This window comes from Bicyclus anynana, chromosome 27 (genome assembly GCF_947172395.1).
Source record: "Bicyclus anynana chromosome 27, ilBicAnyn1.1, whole genome shotgun sequence".
NCBI lineage: Eukaryota > Metazoa > Arthropoda > Insecta > Lepidoptera > Nymphalidae > Bicyclus > Bicyclus anynana.
In genome coordinates this window covers 4,991,735-5,015,006 of record NC_069109.1, presented here as the reverse complement: position 1 = coordinate 5,015,006, position 23,272 = coordinate 4,991,735, and the positions used below count along the sequence as shown (strand labels likewise).

Sequence of the window (23,272 nt, the reverse complement as noted above, 5' to 3'; positions counted from 1 at the left end):
CTTACAGCTTGCAATATCATTTTATTAACTTTAAATAGTTTAAAAACTAAAAAAAAACACGTTTTAGGACGCACTAAAAATCAAATACTAAATTTAAGTTACGTGACTATTTTATTTCGTATTCCTGACAGCAAACCCTTTCATTTGATATCCATAGCATGGGGGTGGACTTCAAACAGCCAGTCCGCCATATTGGTTTCTTTAGTTAGTCTTAGTATTGCCATCAGAACTCAGAGCGTGTGCAAAATTTCATCATAATCGAAGACCGGGAAGTGGATCAAATTAAGATTCCAAGATTTGATTTTCTTACATACTTACAAGTGAAGCTAATTTATGCAAGTAAAAAACATCTAACATTATAATTTACAATAATCATTAATTTGATCAACCAATAATATAGATCTTCGAATACCTTTGTCCGGTTTCTTGTGACCCAATAAATGCAAGCAAAACCGCAATTTAACGCTAGTTTAGTGTTTATTACGTGTGTATAATAAATCGTATCGTGATTTCGTAATGCCTTATCTTAAGCCTTTAACTAAATTATCTTTTGCATTGTTGTTGCGATAAAGAGCGCAATTTGTAAGTGCTTGGGCACTTTTATAAGTGTTATGTTTTTTTATTTTGAAGACCTCTCTTGTCAGTTGGCAGATCTGTGGTCCTCAACGGAGAGACTGGGTTCAATTCCCGGCTGGGCCAATGGGGATGATGACTAGGTTTGAATATATTGATTTTTATGATACATTCGGGTAAATAGGGTCCATGTTAACTAATTTATACATAAAAAGCAAAGATTGTCTGGATATTTGCAAAATAAATGAGATTATAAAATTTCAAAATCTATTAAAAATATTTTATCGTAATTAGATGAAAATTCATACACTTTTAGCTTTCTTACATTAAATGTGACAGTTTTTAATATATGAACTATAAACATAAACGCACAAATAACAAAGATATTGGTAATTTCGTTTGAACGCACATACAAATCTAACGATCATTGCATTGCCTATGACGTCATTAGTTCGTGCCATTTTGTATGGAGCGTTTTTCAGGGATCCGCGGCAGCGCCGCAAATCTGACCCTTTAAATCCCTGTAGCTCCGAAAGTAATGATCGCAGATACCCTGTTACTTTTACAAAATTGCTTTACTATTAGTATACTCAGCATCCCTATTGAGGTTTTCTTAATTGGTCTAGCTCTGGCTAGTGGGAGGCTTCGGCCGTGGCTAGTGGTAACATACTTGTTATATTGTAACTTACTCGTACTAATGCCTAGTTCGGAATACTTTAGTATTTTAGTCGCGTACGAATAGATTTACCGTCCAAAAATCGTTCTCACTTGACTAAAAAAAAACATACATACAGCAAAACGTAGAACCTCCTCCTTTTTGGAAGTCGGTTAAAAATACTAAAGTACATCGTACCTTTATTATTATATATGTATATGACATCGTACATTTATAAAAACAATTGTTTTATTATAGGGTTCCGTCAAGTATTTCGCCTTCCAAAAGGGTTTCGTCACCAAAGAAGTTTGAAAACCGCTGCCATAGAGTACATTCTAAAATTGAACGTTACATCCGAAGTTGGCGCGTTTCACTTGCATTTGACAGAGCGAACTTCGGACTCATTTTACGACCACAAACTATTTAAAAGTTTATAGTCTATGTGGTTGCTGTCAAAAATCAAAATGTTCCTCATACCTTTCCGACAATAGATGATTCTTATTTAAAAAATCAATAATTACCTAATTAAATTCAATTAATTAAAGGAATAGGGATGATTACAGTTTTTTAAATTGTATATAAATTAAGAGTATGCTAATAGTAAAGCAATTTTGTAAAAGTAACAGGGTATCTGCGATCATTACTTTCGGAGCTACAGGGATTTAAAGGGTCAGATTTGCGGCGCTGCCGCGGATCCCTGAAAAACGCCCCATACAAAATGGTACGAACTAATGACGTCGTAGGCAATGTCATCACCGTTAGATTTGTATGTGCGTTCAAACAAAATTACTAATATCTTTGTTATTTGTGCGTTTATGTTTATAGTTCATTTAATAAAAATGTCACATTTAATATAAGGAAGCTAAAACTGTATGAATTTTCATCTAATTACTACAAAAGATTTTTAATAGATTTTGAAATTTTATAATCTCATTTATTTTGCAAATATCCAGTCAATCTTTTTATGTATAAATGAGTTAACATTGACCTTATTTACCCGAATGTATCATAAAAATCAATATATTCAAACCTAGTCATCATCCCCATTAGCTTATGTTATCACTTCTGTCGACTGTCCCGTTTATTTTATTAATGTGTAAGGAAAAGGAAGGTGTTTTGTCCTTTCCCAACTGTCCTTGACTCGCCACACGTCACGTCCACTCTTCGTATTTCGTTCTACATCCTGATAAACCAGTTACAAAACAATATTATCGGCAACACGATAAAAATAACGTTTTATTAGATTTACTGACGATTTTTGACGTAAATCAACTAAAATAAATAATAAAGAGGTAAAGCTTGTAAGTTTGTATTGTAGGGATAATCTCTGGATCTACTGAACCGATTAAAAAAACTTTTACCTATGGAAAGCTATATTATTAGCGAGTAAGATAGATTCTATTTTTAAGTAACCTAGGCCTCAGGGTCACACGTTGTAAATCAGTTCATAGGCGATAGTTTACTATTTACCATCAGGAGGGGCGTGCACTTCATAGATTATTATTATTAGATAAAGGTAGTCTCCCTAGGTACCAACCACAGAGTAAATATCATACAGAGTGTCTTTACAAGCAGCGTGGTAAAGCCGCTGAAACCCATAACAAAAAAAAAACAAACGTCACGTCTCCTTGACATCCGCATATACAAACTTTTTTCATAATATATATTTCAAAATTTAACACTTAACAATAATTACGTAAAATACATGAATCAATAATTGAATAAATGAAAAAATACTCATCTCACTAATACTTGGATGCATTAAAACGTAACTTAAAAAAAGTATTTCTATCTGCAACACTTAATTTTGTATCTCGACAGTTACTGAATCGATTTTAATGATATTAAAAGTAAAGGTTACTTGCAGTTCTCTAAGTTAGATTACATAAACACCTATACATAGTAATAATTAATATTATAGGACTTAAAAGGTGATTACAAATATAAGAAAACTAATGTCGAACAAAGGTTATGATTCACAACACTTGTCAGGACAACTTAATTAGCAAATCAAACTGTAACCAAAAAAGAGCCTAGAATGGCAGAGAATGACCTTGAGTGGAGTCACGTACTTGTGAACGATGTGTGTAGGGTTAAAGGTACCTTTGACTGATATCAAACACTCCCCTTTTCCACGGATAGGCGGGGAGAGTGACTTGCACTCTCCCCGCCTATCCCAAGTAACCCATAAAGAATTACACAACAATAGATGTGGACGGCTCGAACGCCACGTGCACACTGAAGCCAACACGAGATCGAGCGACGCCATATCCGTCACAGACTACTATTTACAACACTAAACGGCGATAACATTAAATTCCTTAATACGACGTATAGGAGGTATTTGAGGTATGCGCGAACAAAAATACATACATACAAATATACACACTTGTGAAATTCGGCCCACAGATTTAAAAGCTGGTAGGTACGAGTATAAAATAAACAAAAACTGTGTAATTTAAACAATATTACATATGTGGGTAGCATTGATAACCTACTTTTTGTCAAGTCAGTTAATCATCACTATGGCCTATTTTAATGGCCTAATAAACCCCCACAGGGCCAGGCCTTCGTCCTTATAGGAAAGGGTATATGCAACTGTGACCCACCACGATGATTCTATGCAGGCCTAAGTAATTTAAGTAAATCGAGAACATATATTTTATTTTTGTCTCTAATCATAATCATTAACAACCCTTAAACGGCTCACTGCTGAGCTCGAGTCTCCTCTCAGAATGAGAGGGGTTAGGCCAATAGTCCACCACGCTGGCCCAATGCGGATTGGCAGACTTCACACACGCAAAGAAGAAAATTTTCTGGTATGCAGGTTTCCTCACGATGTTTTTCCTTCACCGTCTGAGACACATGATATTTAATTTCTGAAAATGCACACAACTGAAAAGTTGGAGGTGCATGCCCCGGACCGGATTCGAACCCACGCCCTCCGGAATCGGAGGCAGAGGTCATATCTACTGGGATATCACGGCTTTTATCATGTATTAAAAAAGTATTGAATCTTCGGATTCGTTTAATTTATTCAAATTTCGATTTACGATAAAATGTCAAAAGATCGTCATTTGACCTTGACATTTAAACGCAGACGTTCCGCAATGTTGACATTTCAAAAGAGCGCGAAAGTTATTTTGTACCATAAACAATATTTTCTTTTTATAACACTTCTTTATAATGTACGGTTTTTATGACGTCTAGTTTTTGTAAGGTATTTTGATTTTTAATATTTATGATTATAATCTAAACTTAATATTATCAAGAGGTAGTGTTTGTGGTGTTGTAGTAACCTCTGGATCTACTAAACCGATTTTAAGAATTCCTTTACTACCAGAAATCCACGTTATTTGTGAATCATAGGCTACATTTTATACCCGTATTCTTACGGGAACAGGAACTACGCGGGTGAAACCGCGTGGTGTCTGCTGATATTTAAATACATATTTATATTTGAGATTCAAAAGAAACGTAGGTAGTATAAGATCCTTTATTTTGACAATAAGCATTCCAATAAAAAATAGAAAGGAAATACTTATTGAAAATGATTTAAATTATAAACCTTTTAAATTAAAAAGAAAAATGTAGTTAGTTATAGCGGAAGCCTTATGTTTACTTCTGGGTGTTATTTCAGACATCTTAATCTATAAATAATTCACTTTATGTAGACATTTAACACACCTCAATACACCTGGATGGTTTTCATCTCTTGGGTTTGGGTTGATGGCCTTCCTTTGAGGAGTCCTTTCTCATACACATGGCTAGGGTTTGGAATATCCATCATAAGTTTCCTCATTCTTATAACTTGGATGTCTTTAAAACAAGAGTGAATAGGCAACTTCTAGGCAAGCGTTTCCTATCTTTGACTATATCTACAGACACTTAACATCATTTAGGTGAGAACATGGTCAAACGCAAGCATATCATGTACAAAAAAATACCGATTGTCGTTGTAATATGCCAAAATTGTGTTTAATTCTATAAATATTGAGGAAATAATACCATCATGCTTAATTGTTTATACCGCAAAGCGTATAGGCACTTTTTTGGTCATCCAAACATAAGCTCTGACCCTCAAAACGTCGGCCCAGCCGGTCATACAGATCTTCAAATATTTCTTCTTGGTTATGTAGTTATGACGGCCTCCGTGGCGCAGTGGATTTACAAGACGGAGGTTCTGGGTTCGATCCCCTACTAGGCCGACTGAGGTTTACTTAATTGGTCCAGGTTTAGCTGGTAGGAGGCTTCACTCTAGCGGCAAAGACGTACCGTCAAGCGATTTAGCGTTCCGGTACGATGTCGTGTAGAAACCTAAAGGGGTGGGGATTTTCATCTTCCTCTTAACAAGTTAGCCCGCTTCCATCTTAGATTGCATCATCACTTATCATCAGGTGAGATTGTAGTCAAGGGCTAACTTGTCAAGAATAAAAAATAAAAAAAAATGCTACTTTTTTTGGTCACCCATATATAATGGCTCTGACCTTCAAAACTGCAGCCCAGCCGGTCATACAGATCTTCGAATCCTTCTTCTTGATCTTTTAGTTATAATATATTGATTTCCTTTTCAAAATAAATAATCCTCACCAGGTTTTTGTTGGGATCGTGGGCTCACAAATATGTATCCACGCATTGCATGACTGAAATGTCAGACAAGGCGTATCTACCTACTAGGTATTAGGAAAGTGAAAGGATAACAAAGGTCAAAATGTCTTAAATATTGCTGTACAAAATGCAAGTACAGTTACTTATTCAGGCACTAAGTGAAATCCAAATTAGAAAACCTTGACAGCTTAACCGAGGTCTTTGGCGTTCACAAAAATAGGTTTTGTTATTAATAGCCTAAAGGTTTTAAGATTTTTTTTCATAGTAATAGGTAATTGATAGCAGGGCCGGCCTGTCCATACGGCGAAGGGAGCAGGCGCTCCAGGCTCCAAATCCTAAATAGAGGGCGCCTAAATGGTAAAGAACAATAAAAGAAATTTCTTTTTTTTCAATTGTCTTTATTTAGAGTGCGCGGGCGCCATCACTTCGCCATCCGGTGTCTGGGAGTATGATTTTAGAAGTTATTGATAATTCTAAAATCCTAAAAATAAACCTACTTCTAAAATCCTAGTCGACCGTAAACGGTATTGCGCCTGATTTTCAATTGGTTGCAGAGGACTCACAATTGGCCTGGAGCAAACCGGAGAGGCGCCATAATCGGATCTCGCTCCATTGTAAAATTTACTTCAGGCCGGCGCTGATTGATAGTCAGGCCTGGTGATGTGGTAAGTAAAGAAAAAACCATCGGCTATACACATATAGAACTTCTAGCTGACCCAGCAAACATTGTTTTGCCATAACACTATTAAAAATAGGGTTTGGTAGTAGACGAGTAAAAATTTAGAAATTTATTTTTTACTAGCTAACCTGATCTTCGTTTTGACTTTTGTGCACTCCTTTCCTACCCCTACCTTACTCCTAGCTAGTGGCGTGCGCTTCATTCATGCCAAAATGCACTGCCTAAGGACTCAATACAAACCTTTATTGGACAACAGAATACATTGTTTCACAAGGAATTTTCTAATTTTTACTTATATTGCATGACCTAGTTAAAAACCGTATCCCTACCCTACCCCTATCCTAAAAAAAACTCTCCGTAAGAACCATCCTAGTACTTCAAGGAGTAGTCTAAAAAAGAATTAGAAATCGGTTTTAAAACGTTCTCAAGATTTGCGCTTAAAAAGATTCAAGATTAATTTATACTTAGAGGCAGGATTACCCGCCCACTTTAATATGACGCGAGTATATTAAAGTGGGCGGATAATTGTGCCTCTGAGTATATATAAATATATAGGTAATACAAAATAAAAATAAAAAATATATTGAGGGGTGGGTAACTTTAATTATTTAGGGATTTGGAATATAGATGATACAACCCGATATGGACACACATAAAAATCAGTCCAGCCGTTTAGGAGTTTGACATACCTAAAGCGTCGTTGACAAATATATTAAATAGGTGATTAAGTGGTAATGACTTAATTTCACAATAATAATAATTAAAAAGTGATAAAAAAGACCGGTACTTATCTATTGTCAAGTTACCAGTTACCACTTACTGAACCTGCCCCCAATTGAATGCGAAATTAAGTAGTTTTATGCAACGAACTTGTTTCTTTATTTAATTACAACTTGATGTGGCTATTTTTACAAATTCGCTAACTAATTTAAATTAATTACCTTTTGATAATGTTTGCTGACTATTCAAAATACTTACCTTTTTTAACCGACTTCCAATATGGGGAGGTTCTACGTTCGGCTGTATGTATGTTTTTTTTTATATTCCAGCGATATTTCCGTCATTTGTAGACCGATTTTGAAAATTCTTTTTTTTTTCTAATAACCCTCATGGCCAGGGGTCCGTAGGGATTTCCCCTCCTGGGTGGTGCCGGTATATGCTAAAAGCTCTCCTGTAGCACTCCTTGTCAGCCATGTACCTAATTACCCACTTTTCAGCCTCTGCCAACACTTCTCCTTGGAGTAAATATTAAGTGCGTCTGTTCCCTATGTCGACTTCCTCCTCGTTTCCTTTTTTTCGTTTTCATTCATTTGAATACCTATTAGAATTAGGTGTACAGACTGGAATTGGACAAGCGCGTTTATTTGTAAAACTGAAGGAGCGTTTGCAAAGCAGATATATGTTTGTAAATGTTATATCTGTGAGTGCTAATAAAGTTTTTTAGGCCCTTAACTATATTATCACTTTTCTTGCTCAAAAATTTGCCAGTGTAAGAAAGCAGCGAAGTAACATTTGAAGCTGTATTTTTTTTTGTTACCAAGCATATCAAACAAGATAACGAACAAACAAACCAATCATAAGTCTTTATAAAATGTCGTGAATTCAGGCTGTATAGACAACGAGCATAGCGTATTATTTAAGATAAATTTAAAATGTCGTAAAAAGTTGAAGCTTACTTTTTTTGATAAAGTAATTATTTCTTTATTTTATTAGAATTGTCATGAATTTTCAGATATAAGTAAATTGCTGGGTGGTTAGGGTAGGTCAGCAACGGGGATAGGCATTCCTTTTTATCCTATAAGGGTTCCGTTTTATCGTTTTTGGACATAGAAAACAAAAATACGATATAAAAAAATTGTGATATTAAAAACATTCTTTGAGTTATGGTAATTAAAACCCACTTTTAACTTCGTAGTCAGTTGTTACTAACTAGGTGAGCAAGTTATAAAAAAAGTAGGCAAATATTTTGTTCTAGCGCAAATATATTAATATCCGAAAGTGATTTTGGGATGGTGTAATATTTTTCGCTTGCTGTAATAATCGTAATGTTGCGGCTACGTTGAGAAACCGGTCCGACTGCGTTCCCGCTGTGGGCGTGTTGTAATATTATGCATTTTTATACTAAACGATCGCATTAGCTATTAATATATATCTATCTAAACTAATATTGTAAAGAGATAAGGTTTAAATTTTTTGTTTATTTGGTACAATTTATCTCAAAAATACAACTAATTTTAAAAATTATTTCATAAATGAAAAGCTACATTGTCAGCGAGTAACATATGGTATTATATTCCGCCGCGTTCCCATGAAATTATTATAATGGGAATGGGATTTACGCGGTGGTTTCGCGGGGCGTCTGCGATTGTAAGTATATTTTGGGATCCTGAAATTAATACTTACAAGTAATTGAGATCACATAAATTTTAATTACCAACAAGAAAAAAGAATTATCTCCACTACATGTTCCATTTCTGTCACCAAAAATATATGTTTCAAAATTTTATTTTACGACTTTGATGGCCTTCATAATGTCCATCATACCTACTAATGCTAAATTACAGCATTCTAGTAGTAATAGATTTTTACTCTGGTAATAGTCTCTGATTAAAACCACGGACAGACGGCCTGATAGACAGACATGGCGAAACTATATGGGTTCCTTGTTGCCTACTGATTACGGAACTCTAAAATTAGATATTGTTTGACTTGAATTGTTTGAAAAAAAAAATGTTTGACTGCGGATGAAATCGTACGGCCGTAATGTAGATTTAAAATTTGATTTTATGACCTATGCCTTTTCATCATCAATAAACTGTTGGTTAAAAGTCGTATCGTAGTCGTTTAGTCTAATAGTCTTATCACCCGCCAAAACATGGCGCCAATTATGAATCATAGACAATAATAAATTAATTTGTAAAATGGCGGAATATTCTTTATAATTACGTTCTATAGCATTATTGTTATTCTTATTTGTTTAGTATTAAATTTAATAAAAAAAAATGTTTATTATGTTGCTTAAAGTTTAATAAAAAAAGACAATAGTCGGTACAATTGGAAATGCAATGCAATTTGAATTGATTTTTTCTACTCCGACAATGATCTTGACCTTTGAATTGATTTCTGGTACTGTACAGTGCAAGGTTCAAGTCAGCTGATTTTACTGCAATGTAAATAATCGAATTCTGTACATTGAAGATATTTATGTATTTTTTATTTTTTTTTATTGGAGGGCAATCAAACAATCGATACTAAAGCCAAAAATATTTTTTTTTAATTTTTTGTTTATCTGTCCGTATTTTTTGTTAATCAGGCATAACGCTGAAACTGAGACTTTATTGCGAAAATAAAATAAGGAGGGGATGACATAGGGGTTGAAAGTTTGTATGGAAAGTCCTTCATTTTTAGAGTGACAGTTTTAAAAATTTCATAAATCATGAAAAAAATACGAACTAAAATGATAAACAAGAATTTTTGAAATTCAACCCCTAAAAAGTAATGAAATAGAGGTTGAAACTTTACATTGATTTCCATTTAATAAAAGTCTAATAATGATATTTTTAATCTATTATCAGATTCCTATTATCTACCGAAAAATTAAAAAAAAAATGCGATAATACGACCTACAGATGTAACGACTATTATAACAGAACTAAAAATTCATAATTTTTTTAATGACACTTGCAACACATTTTGTTTACAGTCCTAGGACTTGCCGACTGCCGTACAAGATTTTTTTTTAATAAATGTTGATATTTTTAGTCATTTGGTTAAAACCGATATCATTCAACATTTGGACTATAGAAAAAATAAAACAACATAGGTAATTAAAAATAATTAAAATTATATTTATGAATAAGGAACATATTATAAAATAACATAATCTCATTTTAATTATAAATCTAGCTAAAATATATCACTAAAAGATTTAAGTACAATAATTCATTTAATTATTACAAATAACTTGCAATTTATTGAAATTAGCTCTATATGTATATTAATTATATTAGATATCTATTCAATAATAATAATAAATCAATAAAATTAAAAATCAAATAAGCTCTTTTTATATTATTTTTTAAGAAAAGCATATTGTTTTGTATTGGAAACCCCAATTTAACTTCTCAGTTTTTTTTATTCAGTATTTACAAGTACTTGACTACAATCTTACCTGATGGTAAGTGATAATGCAATATGTGATGGAAGGATTGTTAGGAGTAGGATAAAATCCACAAGACATCGTACCGGAACGCTAAATGAAAATTTGTAGGTACGTATTTATAGATAACTAGCCACGAGCAAAACCCTCCCACCAGTTTAACTTTTTAGAATGGTTGTATGAACACATTTTTAATTTCTGAGGATAAAAGGTTTTACTAAGTCAATCCAGCAAAGTATAGAAATTTAAAAAATATATATTTGTTAGTAAGTATACAAATTAAAAAAAAACATACATACAGCCGAACGTAGAACCTCCTCCTTTTTAGAAGTCGGTTAAAAATGATGAGATACATTTTGAAATTTAAAATAATAAAAAAAATAAAATAATAAAAACTAACTTAATACAATACAGGGATATAATTTTATAATAAACATTGGCTCAACTATAAATACAGGCTGCTCGGGAGTAGTTCCCATAACTCTAGGGTTATATTCTTTATAGAAAATTAATTAAAAATGTCTGAGGAACATGCGTTTTAAAATGAATATTTTCGGAGTAAAATATATTTCTTTTGTAAATATATCTTAATTTGTGTCCCTTATATTATGACCTAGCCAAACATATTCATTGATAAATATCATGAAGTAGCTTACTAATGAAGTGCAGAGTGCCAGTTGATATCGACAGTCTTACCACTACGATTACGTATTTTAAAATGCAAGGATAGATAAAGGCGTGTGTTACATGGATAGTCAGAATTATTTGAATTACTTTGTATGAAAACATGTTTTTTTTAGTTAAAAAAAAATTGGCTATGCAGTTCAGCTCCTTTATTTAAGTGGACTTGTCAACACCTTGAAGTTATGACACATTTTTTTTTCTTTTTTATTCTTTACAAGTTAGCCCTTGACTACAATCTCACCTGATGGTAAGTGATGATGCAGTCTAAGATGGAAGCGGGCTAACTTGTTAGGAGGAGGATGAAAATCCACACCCCTTTCGGTTTCTACACGGCATCGTACCGGAACGCTAAATTGCTTGGCGGCACATACTCCCGGGCACCCTGTATAATAATAGATTTGGTTTTTTAATTATTATATACACCAGTCCTCTGTACATACTACACATAGAATATAATATAATAATGTATAAAATAATTGTGATGGTGCGATAAAATAACAGAACACAAAAAATAATCTACTATATAAGTCGGGTTTTCCTTCCTGACGCTATAACTCCAGAACGCACGACCCGATTTCCACGGTTTTGCATTCGTTGGAAAGGTCTCGGGCTCCGTGAGGTTTATAGCAAAGAAAATTCAGGAAAAGTAAGGGGTAGGGGTAGGGTAGGGTAGGGGTAGAGTTGGGTAGGGATAGTTGAAAGTTTACATCGAGTTTCACGCAGACGAATTCGCGGGCGTCCGCTAGTCTTCAATAAATTTTGCCAGTTATGAAAAACTGTTTCGTAGATCCAGAATCTACTAAAAAATTTTTTAGTAGATTCTGGATATTCTGAATAATATTTCTGCTATAAAATGACGATAACGAAGGCCAAGGCTATAGGCTACGGGCTGGCTTATAGGCCTAACATACAGGCTATAGTTTGTTTTTTTTTTAGAACTAATTACTGTAATATAAACAAAAAAAATACATAGAACATTAGTTTTTTTTTTAATTTACAAGTTAGCCCTTGACTACATCTCAGCTGATGGTAAGTGATGATGCAATCTAAGATGGAAGCGGGCTAACTTGTTAGGAGGAGGATGTAAATCCACACTCTGTCCGGTTTCTACACGGCATCGTACCGGAACGCTAAATCTTTGCTGGTAGGGTGGTAACTAGCTACGGCCTCCCACCAGCCAGACCTGGACCAATTAAGAAAACCTCAATCGGCCCAGCCGGGGATCGAACCCAGGACCTCCGTCTCGTAAATCCACCGCGCATACCACTGCGCCACGGAGTCCGTCAAAGTTTAACATTTTTGTTAAATTAAATTAGTTTAGTTTGGTTTTTTATTGACTTAGAATACATTTATTGCATTTTTACAAAATAATTTTTATTGCATTTTTTTATAATACAGTGCATTTTAATAATTACATTGCTCTTTAAAATAATCCGCCAAAAATGTAAACGGCGTGTCTTTTAATTTGCTAAATCAGGTACTTATTAATATACAAAAAAATATACAATTTTTCTTTTGAAACAATTGATAAATCATAGAAATTATTCAAAATATAATTTTATTATAACTATTTACAAAAAAAAAAACCTAAAAAATATACAGCAGACCAAAAAAGAAACTTTTGATATGAATAATGTATGGTAAAATACAGATTGATTAATTGAGATACATATGCATTGTATATTTAAAATAATATATATCTATTAAAACCTGCTTTACAAGTTACATTAATAAAAAAAAATAGTTAAAACCACGGAACAGACGCTGAAAGCTAACGCTTTTCTTATATCTGTGGTTAAAACAATAAAAAAAATTCAAAATGCTACAACAGCAATAAAACTTTACAAGTTACATTAAAATAGTTAAAAGAATAAAAAAAAAAATTCAAAATGCTACAACAAAAAAAATCTACTTCAACATATTCAATGCATTTGTATTGTCTATGTCACTTTCAGTGACTTCACATCTCTAATTTCAGTATCAGCACTGCACAACCAGTGTGAATATGTTTAGATATTCACATTCATATACATAACATGTAAATCACAGATTAAGAATAATAGAGCACAGAACACAAGCCGTTCCAAATACAAAATTCAAAATTTTTTTTACAGATTTCTCCGACTTTACCGTGCTGCTTGTAAACTCATTCTGGGCATTCTTTATTCTGTGATGTATACACAAAAAATTAAATGGCCTCATTACAATAATAGTAATAATAATGATTGTGATGATAACAGTAATGTTAATGTACAATGGGTACATTAGGCAAGATAATGATTAATTAATAATGATTAAAAATCATTAATAGACATGTGATGAAACTGTACATATTTAACAAATTAATTTTATTATTTACCTGTTTAAAATATTAGTATAGATAAACTTTTTGTTATTTTCTATATGTCTTAATTCACCAGATAACTCTATATTGATTTTTTGAGGGGTTGTCACTATTTGAACGGAGATTGGTGACATATTTTCTCATAAAATGGTGATAAAAATAATAATATACTTTCACTCGGTCGGTTGAGGGTCTAGACTCTAGATCCTTGAAACCTGCCTTCATTGTATTTAGGGTAGGAGTTACCTAGAGTAGACTATAGGAGGAGAGTAAAATAAGGTATATATGGCTATTGCAGGTTCTTCGTACATCTTAGCAGGAGATATTATAATAGTAGGACACTCTTATAGTCTGATGAACATAGATTAATTAAGTAGGGTACACACTCTTATAGTCTGATGAACATAGATTAATTAAGTAGGGTACACACTCTTATAGTCTGGTGAACATAGATTAATTAAGTAGGGTACACACTCTTATAGTCTGATGAACATAGATCTTTATAGTAATCCTTAGGTTGATGAGCTATCTTAGTATCCATAACACACTTATTTTGAGGCTTGTGATGTGTATATATATTTATATGATAATAACAAATTAGCAAGAGATATTATAATTAAGTAGGGTACACACTCTTAGTCTGATGAACATAGATCTTTATGGTATTCATGGTAAATTGATCTCCATTAGTTGATCAGCAATCTTAGTACCCATAACACAGGCTACATTTACTTTGGGGCTAGATATGATGTGTGTATGGTCCTAATTATTTATTTAAATGTTATTAACAATCATATGGTAGACTTACCATTTTATATAATCACTTCTTGGTTAATTACACACCTCTTGAGTAAAATATTGTATAAGAGATCTATATTGCTTTGTTTTATTAATTAATAATTTGGATTGACAAATCTTCCATGAACATGCTTGGCACAAAAAAGTAGTTTCTGATATATTGGGCCAAATTAATGTTTTCCATTTGTACCGTTTGTACCATTTGTACCGTTCATGGATTCATGCATGCTCTTCAGGTGGTACGGAGATATTGTGAACACTTCATGCTCTACCAAGTCTCTCAAGTTCTCACCACCGTATGACAGCAACGGGGAGATCTCCACATTGACGTCATCCCCTATAATCCCACCGGCTTGACGTATATATTTCCTGTGTAGCCTCAACAAATCTTCCTTAGCAGTTGATGGGCAATCCTTTTTAGCTGCATCAGCATTTTTTAGAGCAGAAAATTCAACATCTCGAGCCACTTCCAGACAAATAAAGTTTTTGGCGAATTCAAACACGTCAAAAATGAACTTTTCCATCTTAATTCCATTTGGTTCGGATGGCTTCTGTTTAATACCGTTATCATCGACGTAAGGTATCTTCTTCTTGGCGACGTGGAGTTTCAATTTGGACTCATAATTGCATATGTTTTCCAGGAATTCGGAAGAGAAATAGTGGTTACAGATGTTTCCAGCGGAAAATGTTAGTTTACCGTCTGGATTCCTTCTTTCAGCTGCTTCGTCAGTCAGTTCAGAGTACTCCACAACTTTATAAAATCCGTTCACTCTGCACACAACACCGACAGCTTCGCTCGGAGACGATTTCCTCACGACTTTAGCTGCGCAATCCGCATTCTTTGTTTTACAGTAGCCAATGAAAACTGGATCAGCGACTTTGATCAAGATGTTATCAACAGAATGAGCATGCAAATGCTTAACGCCACGTTTCGCCATATCCTCCAACACACCTTGGTTTTTTAACGATCTGTAAATACCTCCATTACCATCCGGGGCAGTAGACAGATGATATTTTTCATCTAGTAAAATTCTTCCGTCAAAATCGAAGCACGGTAAGCGACCCTGTTCGAAAAAGACAACGTTCTCTTCGTTCAAACCAAAGTAGTTGTGGCTTTTGAAGAAGTCTGCAGTAGGAGCTCTTGTGTGTTCGGAAGTCATGATATACCAAGTTATGTTACCTGACTTTCCCGTGTGTTCCTCAGCCATTTCCTGCACTCTGACGATTCTCTCTGCTTGAATTTGGAACAACGTTTTCTTAGATGGCAACCCAACATTGTACATGCCTTTAGGATGGCCAAAACCAAGTCTAGTAGCCTGTCCACCAGCTAACAGCAAAACACCGACTTTACTATCAGATATCTCCTTGAAACCAATGTTTTCGTACTCCTGGATTTTGGACTCTGTCAAGCTGGGTACGGATTCGTAGTGCGCTTGTGGTATCGGCTTCAGTTCGTCGTCGATTATCTCTGATATCACTGTTGTCGACTCCATCGCCCGATGGAATATTTCGTTCATTTCAACCAAATCCAGCTTGTTGATCTCGTTGGCCAGTTGTTCGCGCTCATTTTCGGCCAGTTCCGGCCAGTATTTGATCAAATGTTCCTGGCCGTGAAGCGACAAACGCGTTCGCAACTCTTCGTACGACATTGCTCGGGAACTTAATTCAACGCTAATCGTTATCAAGTCCGATCGCGGCGATTAGAAAGTATATACTGGCGGTACCTAGCCGACTCGTTGTGGTTCATTTTCACCATTCTCCCACCACTAACTGAATTAAAACACGTCGGCTGGTTTTACAAATGACAGCTCCTATGTTTATTTACATATTTTTTAGGGCAAGTATACACGATCGTGTGAAATATTGATTGATAATGCAGGAGTGCACAGCATTAAGTACATAAAAAGAAATATTCATTGTCTATTGTGTGGGTTGAGAAAAAAAAGTAATATGCGCTTAGCTTATGTTTTAAAAAATATACTGAAACACTCCATTTATGAGTATATGTGCTGCAAATACATAATTTGTTGTGTTTAAAAATTTTAGCTGGTTAGTGGAATTTTCATGATTTTTTCTATGCTTATACAAAAAGCTTTGCATCTCAAGCCACCGTAACGAAAATTAAAACTGAAAATATTTGTCTTTGGTGTGTCAACTGTCAAATGGGCAATGGCATATTTTCGTTTAGGGACTTGTGTTATTTTCTATTAATTATTGTGAATTTTTTGTTAAACTTGATTTACAGTGTACTCAGTTTTTCCATATACATCATACAAATTATATTAAATCAATTCATAGATGTAAATATGACGGAAAAGTCGAAAAAGCGCAAAGGGAACATACCAAGCCAACCTAACCAAACACTTTTAAAACGAGTAATAGATGAAAATTGGCAAAAGTTACTATCTAGCAACCTAATGGATGTGAAAACCGAGAAAACTGAAGAAAAGAAAGAAATCTACACTGGCATTTTCAGAAGGGCGCGAAAAAAAAACCCCGATGTATCCAACTCCAAAGATCTAAAAGGCCTTAATATTAATAATATATCATTAAATAATAACACGGAAAAACAGAACGGAGTCATTAAATGTGAATCACATCATAATAAACAACAATCTAATATAAAAAATCAAAAAAACGATAAAAACCAAAACAAACTCACCAAGTTCATTGCTATGGATTGTGAAATGGTTGGTGTGGGATTCGAAGGCGGTGACCACATGCTGGCTAGAGTGTCGTTGGTCAATAAATTCGGCGATTGCATATACGATAAGTTTGTGAAGCCTCGGGAAGAAGTTGTAGATTATAGGACAAAAATAAGGTATAATCATTATCAGTATATTTTAACGGTCCATTACAAGCCGGGCCTCTCCTTATAGGTGAATTTTTGACGACGACATCGGTAGATTTACAAGACTGAGGTCCTGGGTTTGATCCCCGGTTGGGCCGATTGAGGTTTTTTTGATTGGTTTATGTCTGGCTGGTGGAAGGCTTCGGCCGTGGCTAGTTATCAGTTAGTTACCTACCGGCAAAGAAGTACCACCTTTTTATAGCAAGCAATTTAGTGTTTCGGTACAATGCCATGTAGAAACGAAAAAGAGTGTGGATTTTCATCCTCTTCCTAACAAGTTAGCTCAGCTTCCATCTTAGATTGCATCATCACTTACCGTCAGGTGAGATTGTGGCCAAGGACTGACTTGTCATTGAATAAAAAAAAAATTAATAAAATATACATTACATTACAGTGGCATTAGGAAAGAGGATCTAGTTCACGGTGAAGACTTTGCGACAGTACAAAAAGAGGTGGCAGAGATATTGAGAGGCAGGATACTGGTCGGCCACTCACTGAAGAACGACCTGGGAGTTCTGTTCCTGTCGCACCCTAAGAAGAATATACGAGATACGTCCAGATACAAACCATTTAAAAAAGTAAGTACAGTCTAACTTCTTTACTGGGTGTTCTCCGCACTTGGCCACTAAGAATGGCAGTTAAAAGTACAATAGACCTTTCAGTCAATATATCAAAAATTTATTAAAAATGCATAGCCCTCTCTTCTTGATTTAAAAGATATAGATATACATATATAAAGATAGAAGTTGCATGCTCAATCAAAATACACCTAAAGCGTATTCATAAACATCCAAATCAACTTGCACGGAACCTAATGATGAAGAAACCTGGTACAACTTTCAAAAGGCTCAAGAAACCTTTTTCATGGCACCACAAGATGTCATGAAATAGACACTACATTATTATATATGGGCAAATCACTGGATTTTGCACCTAACACGCCTTAATACAAATACTTTAAATCCCGCTGAATGTGTCACAACAGATTGCAGGAATAATGAGACAAAAAAAAAGATATTATTGCAAATATTTTCTTTCTTTTATAAATATGACATAGATTTAAAGGGGCCATCGCATTACAGAAAAAAAATAACGAAAATTCCTTAATTTCATTATAAATCAAATTACCAAAAAGAATTTGAATTCACAGTTGTTAATATTTTTTATAACGCACACAAACACCATGCCGAAGTCTGTCAAAGTGGAACGTTAGACGATTCCCCTTTCAACACCCCACCACAGCTGTGCTGGTCAAAGTAGGGGGTGTTAGGTTTATTTTCGTTACGAATTTTTTTGAATAGGTTGCCGCGCTCATAGCTCACAATAAATACAAAAATTAATCGCAAAATGCGTTAGTAATCGTATAATTCAACAACGCCTGGACCAATTTGGCCTATTCTCTTTTTAAATGTTTGTTCTAGGATGGTTTTTACGGCGAGAAAAATTCGAATAATTGCCAGAAAAACCATAAAAATAGCCCTTTTCTTTTTCCCATACTAATGCTTTCTAACTAAAACGTAATCCATTTAAGCTTTATTGTTATTGTATAATGTTCATATTAAATTACAAGCACTCAGTGTTGTCTAAGCAATGTAGGTGTGACTAACGTCACAAATTAACGTACGATTAGATCGTGTCTATATATATAAAAATAAATCTATATATCCCTTGGTTATGCCAACACGCGTGAACGGCAGGTCCGACATCAGGAGTAGGGTACGGGTAGAGGTAGGGTGAAAACTGCTATTTTTGCGGCGAGGAGGACACCCCGAGACATGCGATCTTCGAGTTTACGGGCTGCGCTGATCTAAGACCAGGGGCCCAGGGGCCAATGGGAAAGGTGGAAGCACAAAACCTCATTGCATGCATGCTAGCAGACGAGGAGGAATGGAGGAAGTACTCGCAGATGCTGAGAGCTATCATGATAAGGAGATAGGAAAGAGAACGGGCCGAAAAGAAAGAGAAAGAGAAATGAAAAATAGAAAGTCAGTACGAAGAAATGCTCTGCCGTTCCGTACTGACCGGCAGATACGAAAAAAAAAAGAGGTAGGGTAGGGGCAAAGGCAGCGGTAGGGTAGGATAGGGGTAATTGAAAGTTTACATCGAGTTTCACTCTAGTAGCTTATAAAAATATATGTTGTTTCAGATAACGAAGGGCAGTACACCGTCTCTCAAACGGCTGGCCAAAGAGATTCTATCAATAGACATCCAGCACGGAGAGCACAGCTCGGTGGAAGACGCCAAAGCTGTGATGCAAGTGTACTGCACTGTGGCCAAGAGCTGGGAGCAAGCGCTCAGTGAGAAACGGGGATACAGTAAGAAGTTTGTCGAATCATAACTGTATTAGCCGTAAGAACGCTGTTTCGTCAATGTAGTTCTCATTTCTGTGGGAATATGGGTATGCCTTGTTACTCATTGATAATGTATGCTTTTAAAATGGATTCAAATCGGTCCAGTAGTTTCTGATTTTTTTTGTTACATACAAGAATTAAAATTTCCTCTTTATGATATTTTTTTTTTTTTTTTTAAAAAGAATATTTGCCATATCTTTTATAATATGACCAATATTCCCATTGCCCTCCAACTAGTCGGGAAAGACTGTGCTAGGAGTGGGTACGACAATAGACCAACGGGGCGGGGATCGAACCACCACCCTTCAGTGATGAGTCCGACCGCTCTTACCGTTGAGCTATTGAGGATATTAGTGTAGCATAGCTTTTAAATGTAAATCATATGTATGGAAGACGGAAGTACATATTCCATACATAAAATAAACAAAGTCCTCTGCCACATCAGTTTTTATGTTCAGTTCAGTTCAAAGACTACCGACTAATTCTCATAAAGTTTATATCAATCATCGTAATTTTAAAAAAAATAATTATAAATTAAAATAAAGTTTACTGTACATCACACACACAACTGAGGGCCTAGTGGCGGTTTGATACTGTTACGATCGCGTTAACGTAAACGCGGTTTTCTTAGGAATTAAAACAGCGCCATCTAGTGGCATTGCTGCACAACTGTTTCAATTCCATGTAAATTCGCTTTTACGTTATATAACAATTTTACGAAATATGAAAACTCCCACTAGGCACACTGAAGTAAAATTTCTTTCAAAAATAAAAAAGCGCCATCTATGAGCCACAGGCGTAACTGCATAGTAACAGGTTTTTGAACAAAAGGGTTTGTTTCAAAGTTCTTAAAGAACGCCATCTACTGGCAGTTCAATCAGGGTTCCCAACTTAGGGGTTTTCCCCCCAGATTTAGGGGGCAAATAAGTGAAATGGGATTTTTTTAGGGGTCTGAAATTTTTAGGGGTATTTTCAGGGATTTATTGACTCTTTAATATTTTTAAATTGATGATAATTTTAATATTTCTTTTTTGACCTAGAGACCTATAACGATATTACGTTATTCTACAACCAATCAGGCATTTTTCATCAAATAAAAAAAAATGTTAAATTTACTCATTATCAACATGTATGATTAAAAAAAATGTGAATCTTCAGATAAAGACGTAATATTTTGTCTGTATTAAATATAGACTTTTGAAACATATTACAACATATAATTTCTAAATTATTAAGAATTTATATTTTTAGGGGGACAACTCAATAATTAAGGCGATTTAAGGGGTTTTTGACACAAACTTTAGGGATGAATATTTTGGAAAGTTGGTAACACTGAGTTCAATATAACAAACACTGTTTCACTATAACCTGTAGATGGCAGCACGCATCTCACGATTACGATTTGTCGTAACACATTTGCCAACATTGTTCCCAAAGTAAAATGTGCGTAATGTCTTACTTCAAAAATAATAATGATGATTGTGATGATGATGATTGTGATGATGATGATTGTGATGATGATGATCTATGATGTCCACACTAACAAAAAAAAAATCCGCTATTCATAAAAATCAATCAATTATTATAAAAATTAATTATAATAATTGATTGATTTGATTGGCAGGCTATTTATAAAAATTAAGCTGAATAATAATTAATACTTGATTCCCAGCTTACACCGATCAACCTCTAAAAGTGTGTCTTCCTTACCACGCGACATTGGTGAAGTAAATTGTACCAGTTGGTACAGCAGCAAGCCATAAAATCAAAAATTTAATTGAATTGAGCAAGAGAAACCGAGTTACAGGAAATTCGTTGAATCCTGTGGATATGGTTGAAACCTATGGTTATGGTTGAAATATAACTATACTAGCGGACGCCCGCGACTTCGCGTGGATATCAATGTAAACTTTCAAATTCTATTTCACCACTTTAGGGTCTGAATTTTAAAAATTTTTGAATAATATGATATTTCGTATTTTTTTCATGATTTATAAACAAATTGTGACTAAAAATTAAGGACTTTCCATACAACCTTTCAACCCCCTGTTTTATCTCTTTCTATTTTTATTTTAAGGTCAAAAAGTAACCTATGTTTTGCTCCAAGGTCCCATTTACCATTATACCAAAATTCATCTTGATCAGATCAGCCGTTTAGCCGTGAAAATGTACAAACCAAAGTCCACTATTATTATAAAAATTCTTTTACTAATAGAAAGCTACATTATCAGCGAGTAACATTGGCTATATATTGTCTGTGTATTCCTACGGGAATTGCGGGGCGTATAAAATAAATAAGTACATATAAAATGCAATAAATGTTTAAATTATTGTAAGTGCCTTTGATATTGATTAATCTACTGGGTGGCTTATTTTATCGAATCAAAATAAATGAGGAGTAATGTGTAAGGATGTCACCATTAAGGGGGGGAGACACGCTAAGGTCAACTAACCCCTTTGAAATAAAAAAAAATTAAAGGCAAAGGTAGTAAGGGAACCCTTTGAATAAACATTTTAAAAATTATTAAAAAAAAACAAAAACTTCTCACATTAGTATTGTCGGCGTATTCAATCCCATACGGGGCTCTTAGTCATGAACTTGCAACGCCTCTTGAGCGAATTTAATTTATCTATTTCAATATTACAGAAAACTTAAAATATATTGAAAAATATAAAAAAATCCTTCCTTATTTTTTTTGAGATTAAAAAGTCACCTAGAATGAATACAGATATGCTTGTATTTAATATATGTCCAAAGTGCCTAGTGGGAGTTTTTAATGTTTTCATACAATGACGATCGCGTAAACGTAAACGCGAATTTCTGAGGAATTGAAACAGCGCCATCTAGTAGCACTACTGCACAACTGCTTCAATTCTATAGAAATTCACGTTTACGTTTACGCGATAGTCACAGTATGAAAACATTGAAAAGTCCACTAAGGCACTCTGTTTATAATAGTACTCGATTTTCACCCACATGACAGGGAATTTGACATTATCAAGTTACGCCCACCAACCTGCATTAAAGTAGCATGGTGGGTAAAAAGTCTCTGTAGATTCCCTGTTAGAGGCATAATTTGTCAGACATTAAACTGTGTATTTCAAAATCCGAATTCTTTGATTAAAACCAAAATTGGTCACCCATCCATTTTTTGACACGAGTCAATGTTGCATAGCGAAAAAATCTGCTTACTTGTATTGACCTTTAAAAATTCTACATTTGTAATTTGGGTTCTTTTTTATAATAAACATCTGTTTTTGTAAACCAGTGTATTTTATTTTAACCCTTTAACAGTTCCAGGCTCAGACTAATTGCAAAAGAACCTCGCTAGACGTTACTTTTCTGTAAAAGGATATGATCAATGATCTAACGCCATTATAAAATCCGTCTCTAGAGAATCTATGTTTCATAGTTGTAATTGTGTTCGTTGGTTAAAAAGCTCCGTAAATATTTCTTTTTGTGTAGTTGAATGGTGTAAAAAACGGTCAACAACTTCTAGTTTAATATAATATACTTTTAGCAGAAGCTATAAAATTGGATTTTCAATGTCGAACAAAGTTTATGATTCA

General features: G+C 34.4%; 2 protein-coding genes across 2 annotated transcripts; one reads left to right on the top strand and one right to left on the bottom strand.

The window, feature by feature from the left end:
• Positions 1-10,339: 10,339 nt before the first annotated feature.
• On the bottom strand, positions 10,340-16,274 carry LOC112053729 (UDP-N-acetylhexosamine pyrophosphorylase). Its single transcript, XM_024093260.2, has one exon. It carries the CDS (start codon positions 16,147-16,149, stop codon positions 14,671-14,673), a length of 1,479 nt encoding a protein of 492 aa, XP_023949028.2. The 5' UTR covers positions 16,150-16,274; the 3' UTR covers positions 10,340-14,670.
• Positions 16,275-16,640: 366 nt separating this feature from the next.
• On the top strand, positions 16,641-22,967 carry LOC112053738 (uncharacterized). Its single transcript, XM_024093273.2, has 3 exons — positions 16,641-17,321; positions 17,746-17,929; positions 19,498-22,967. Exons 1-3 carry the CDS (start codon positions 16,663-16,665, stop codon positions 19,687-19,689), a joined length of 1,035 nt encoding a protein of 344 aa, XP_023949041.2. The 5' UTR covers positions 16,641-16,662; the 3' UTR covers positions 19,690-22,967.
• Positions 22,968-23,272: the final 305 nt, after the last annotated feature.

Coding starts and splice junctions, on each gene's coding strand:
- LOC112053738 (XM_024093273.2), top strand. CDS start 16,663: ATGGGCAATGGCATATTTTCGTTTAGGGACTTGTGTTATTTTCTATTA. Junction 17,322..17,745: donor GATTATAGGACAAAAATAAG/GTATAATCATTA, acceptor ATTACATTACAG/TGGCATTAGGAAAGAGGATC. Junction 17,930..19,497: donor GATACAAACCATTTAAAAAA/GTAAGTACAGTC, acceptor ATGTTGTTTCAG/ATAACGAAGGGCAGTACACC.
- LOC112053729 (XM_024093260.2), bottom strand. CDS start 16,149: ATGTCGTACGAAGAGTTGCGAACGCGTTTGTCGCTTCACGGCCAGGAA.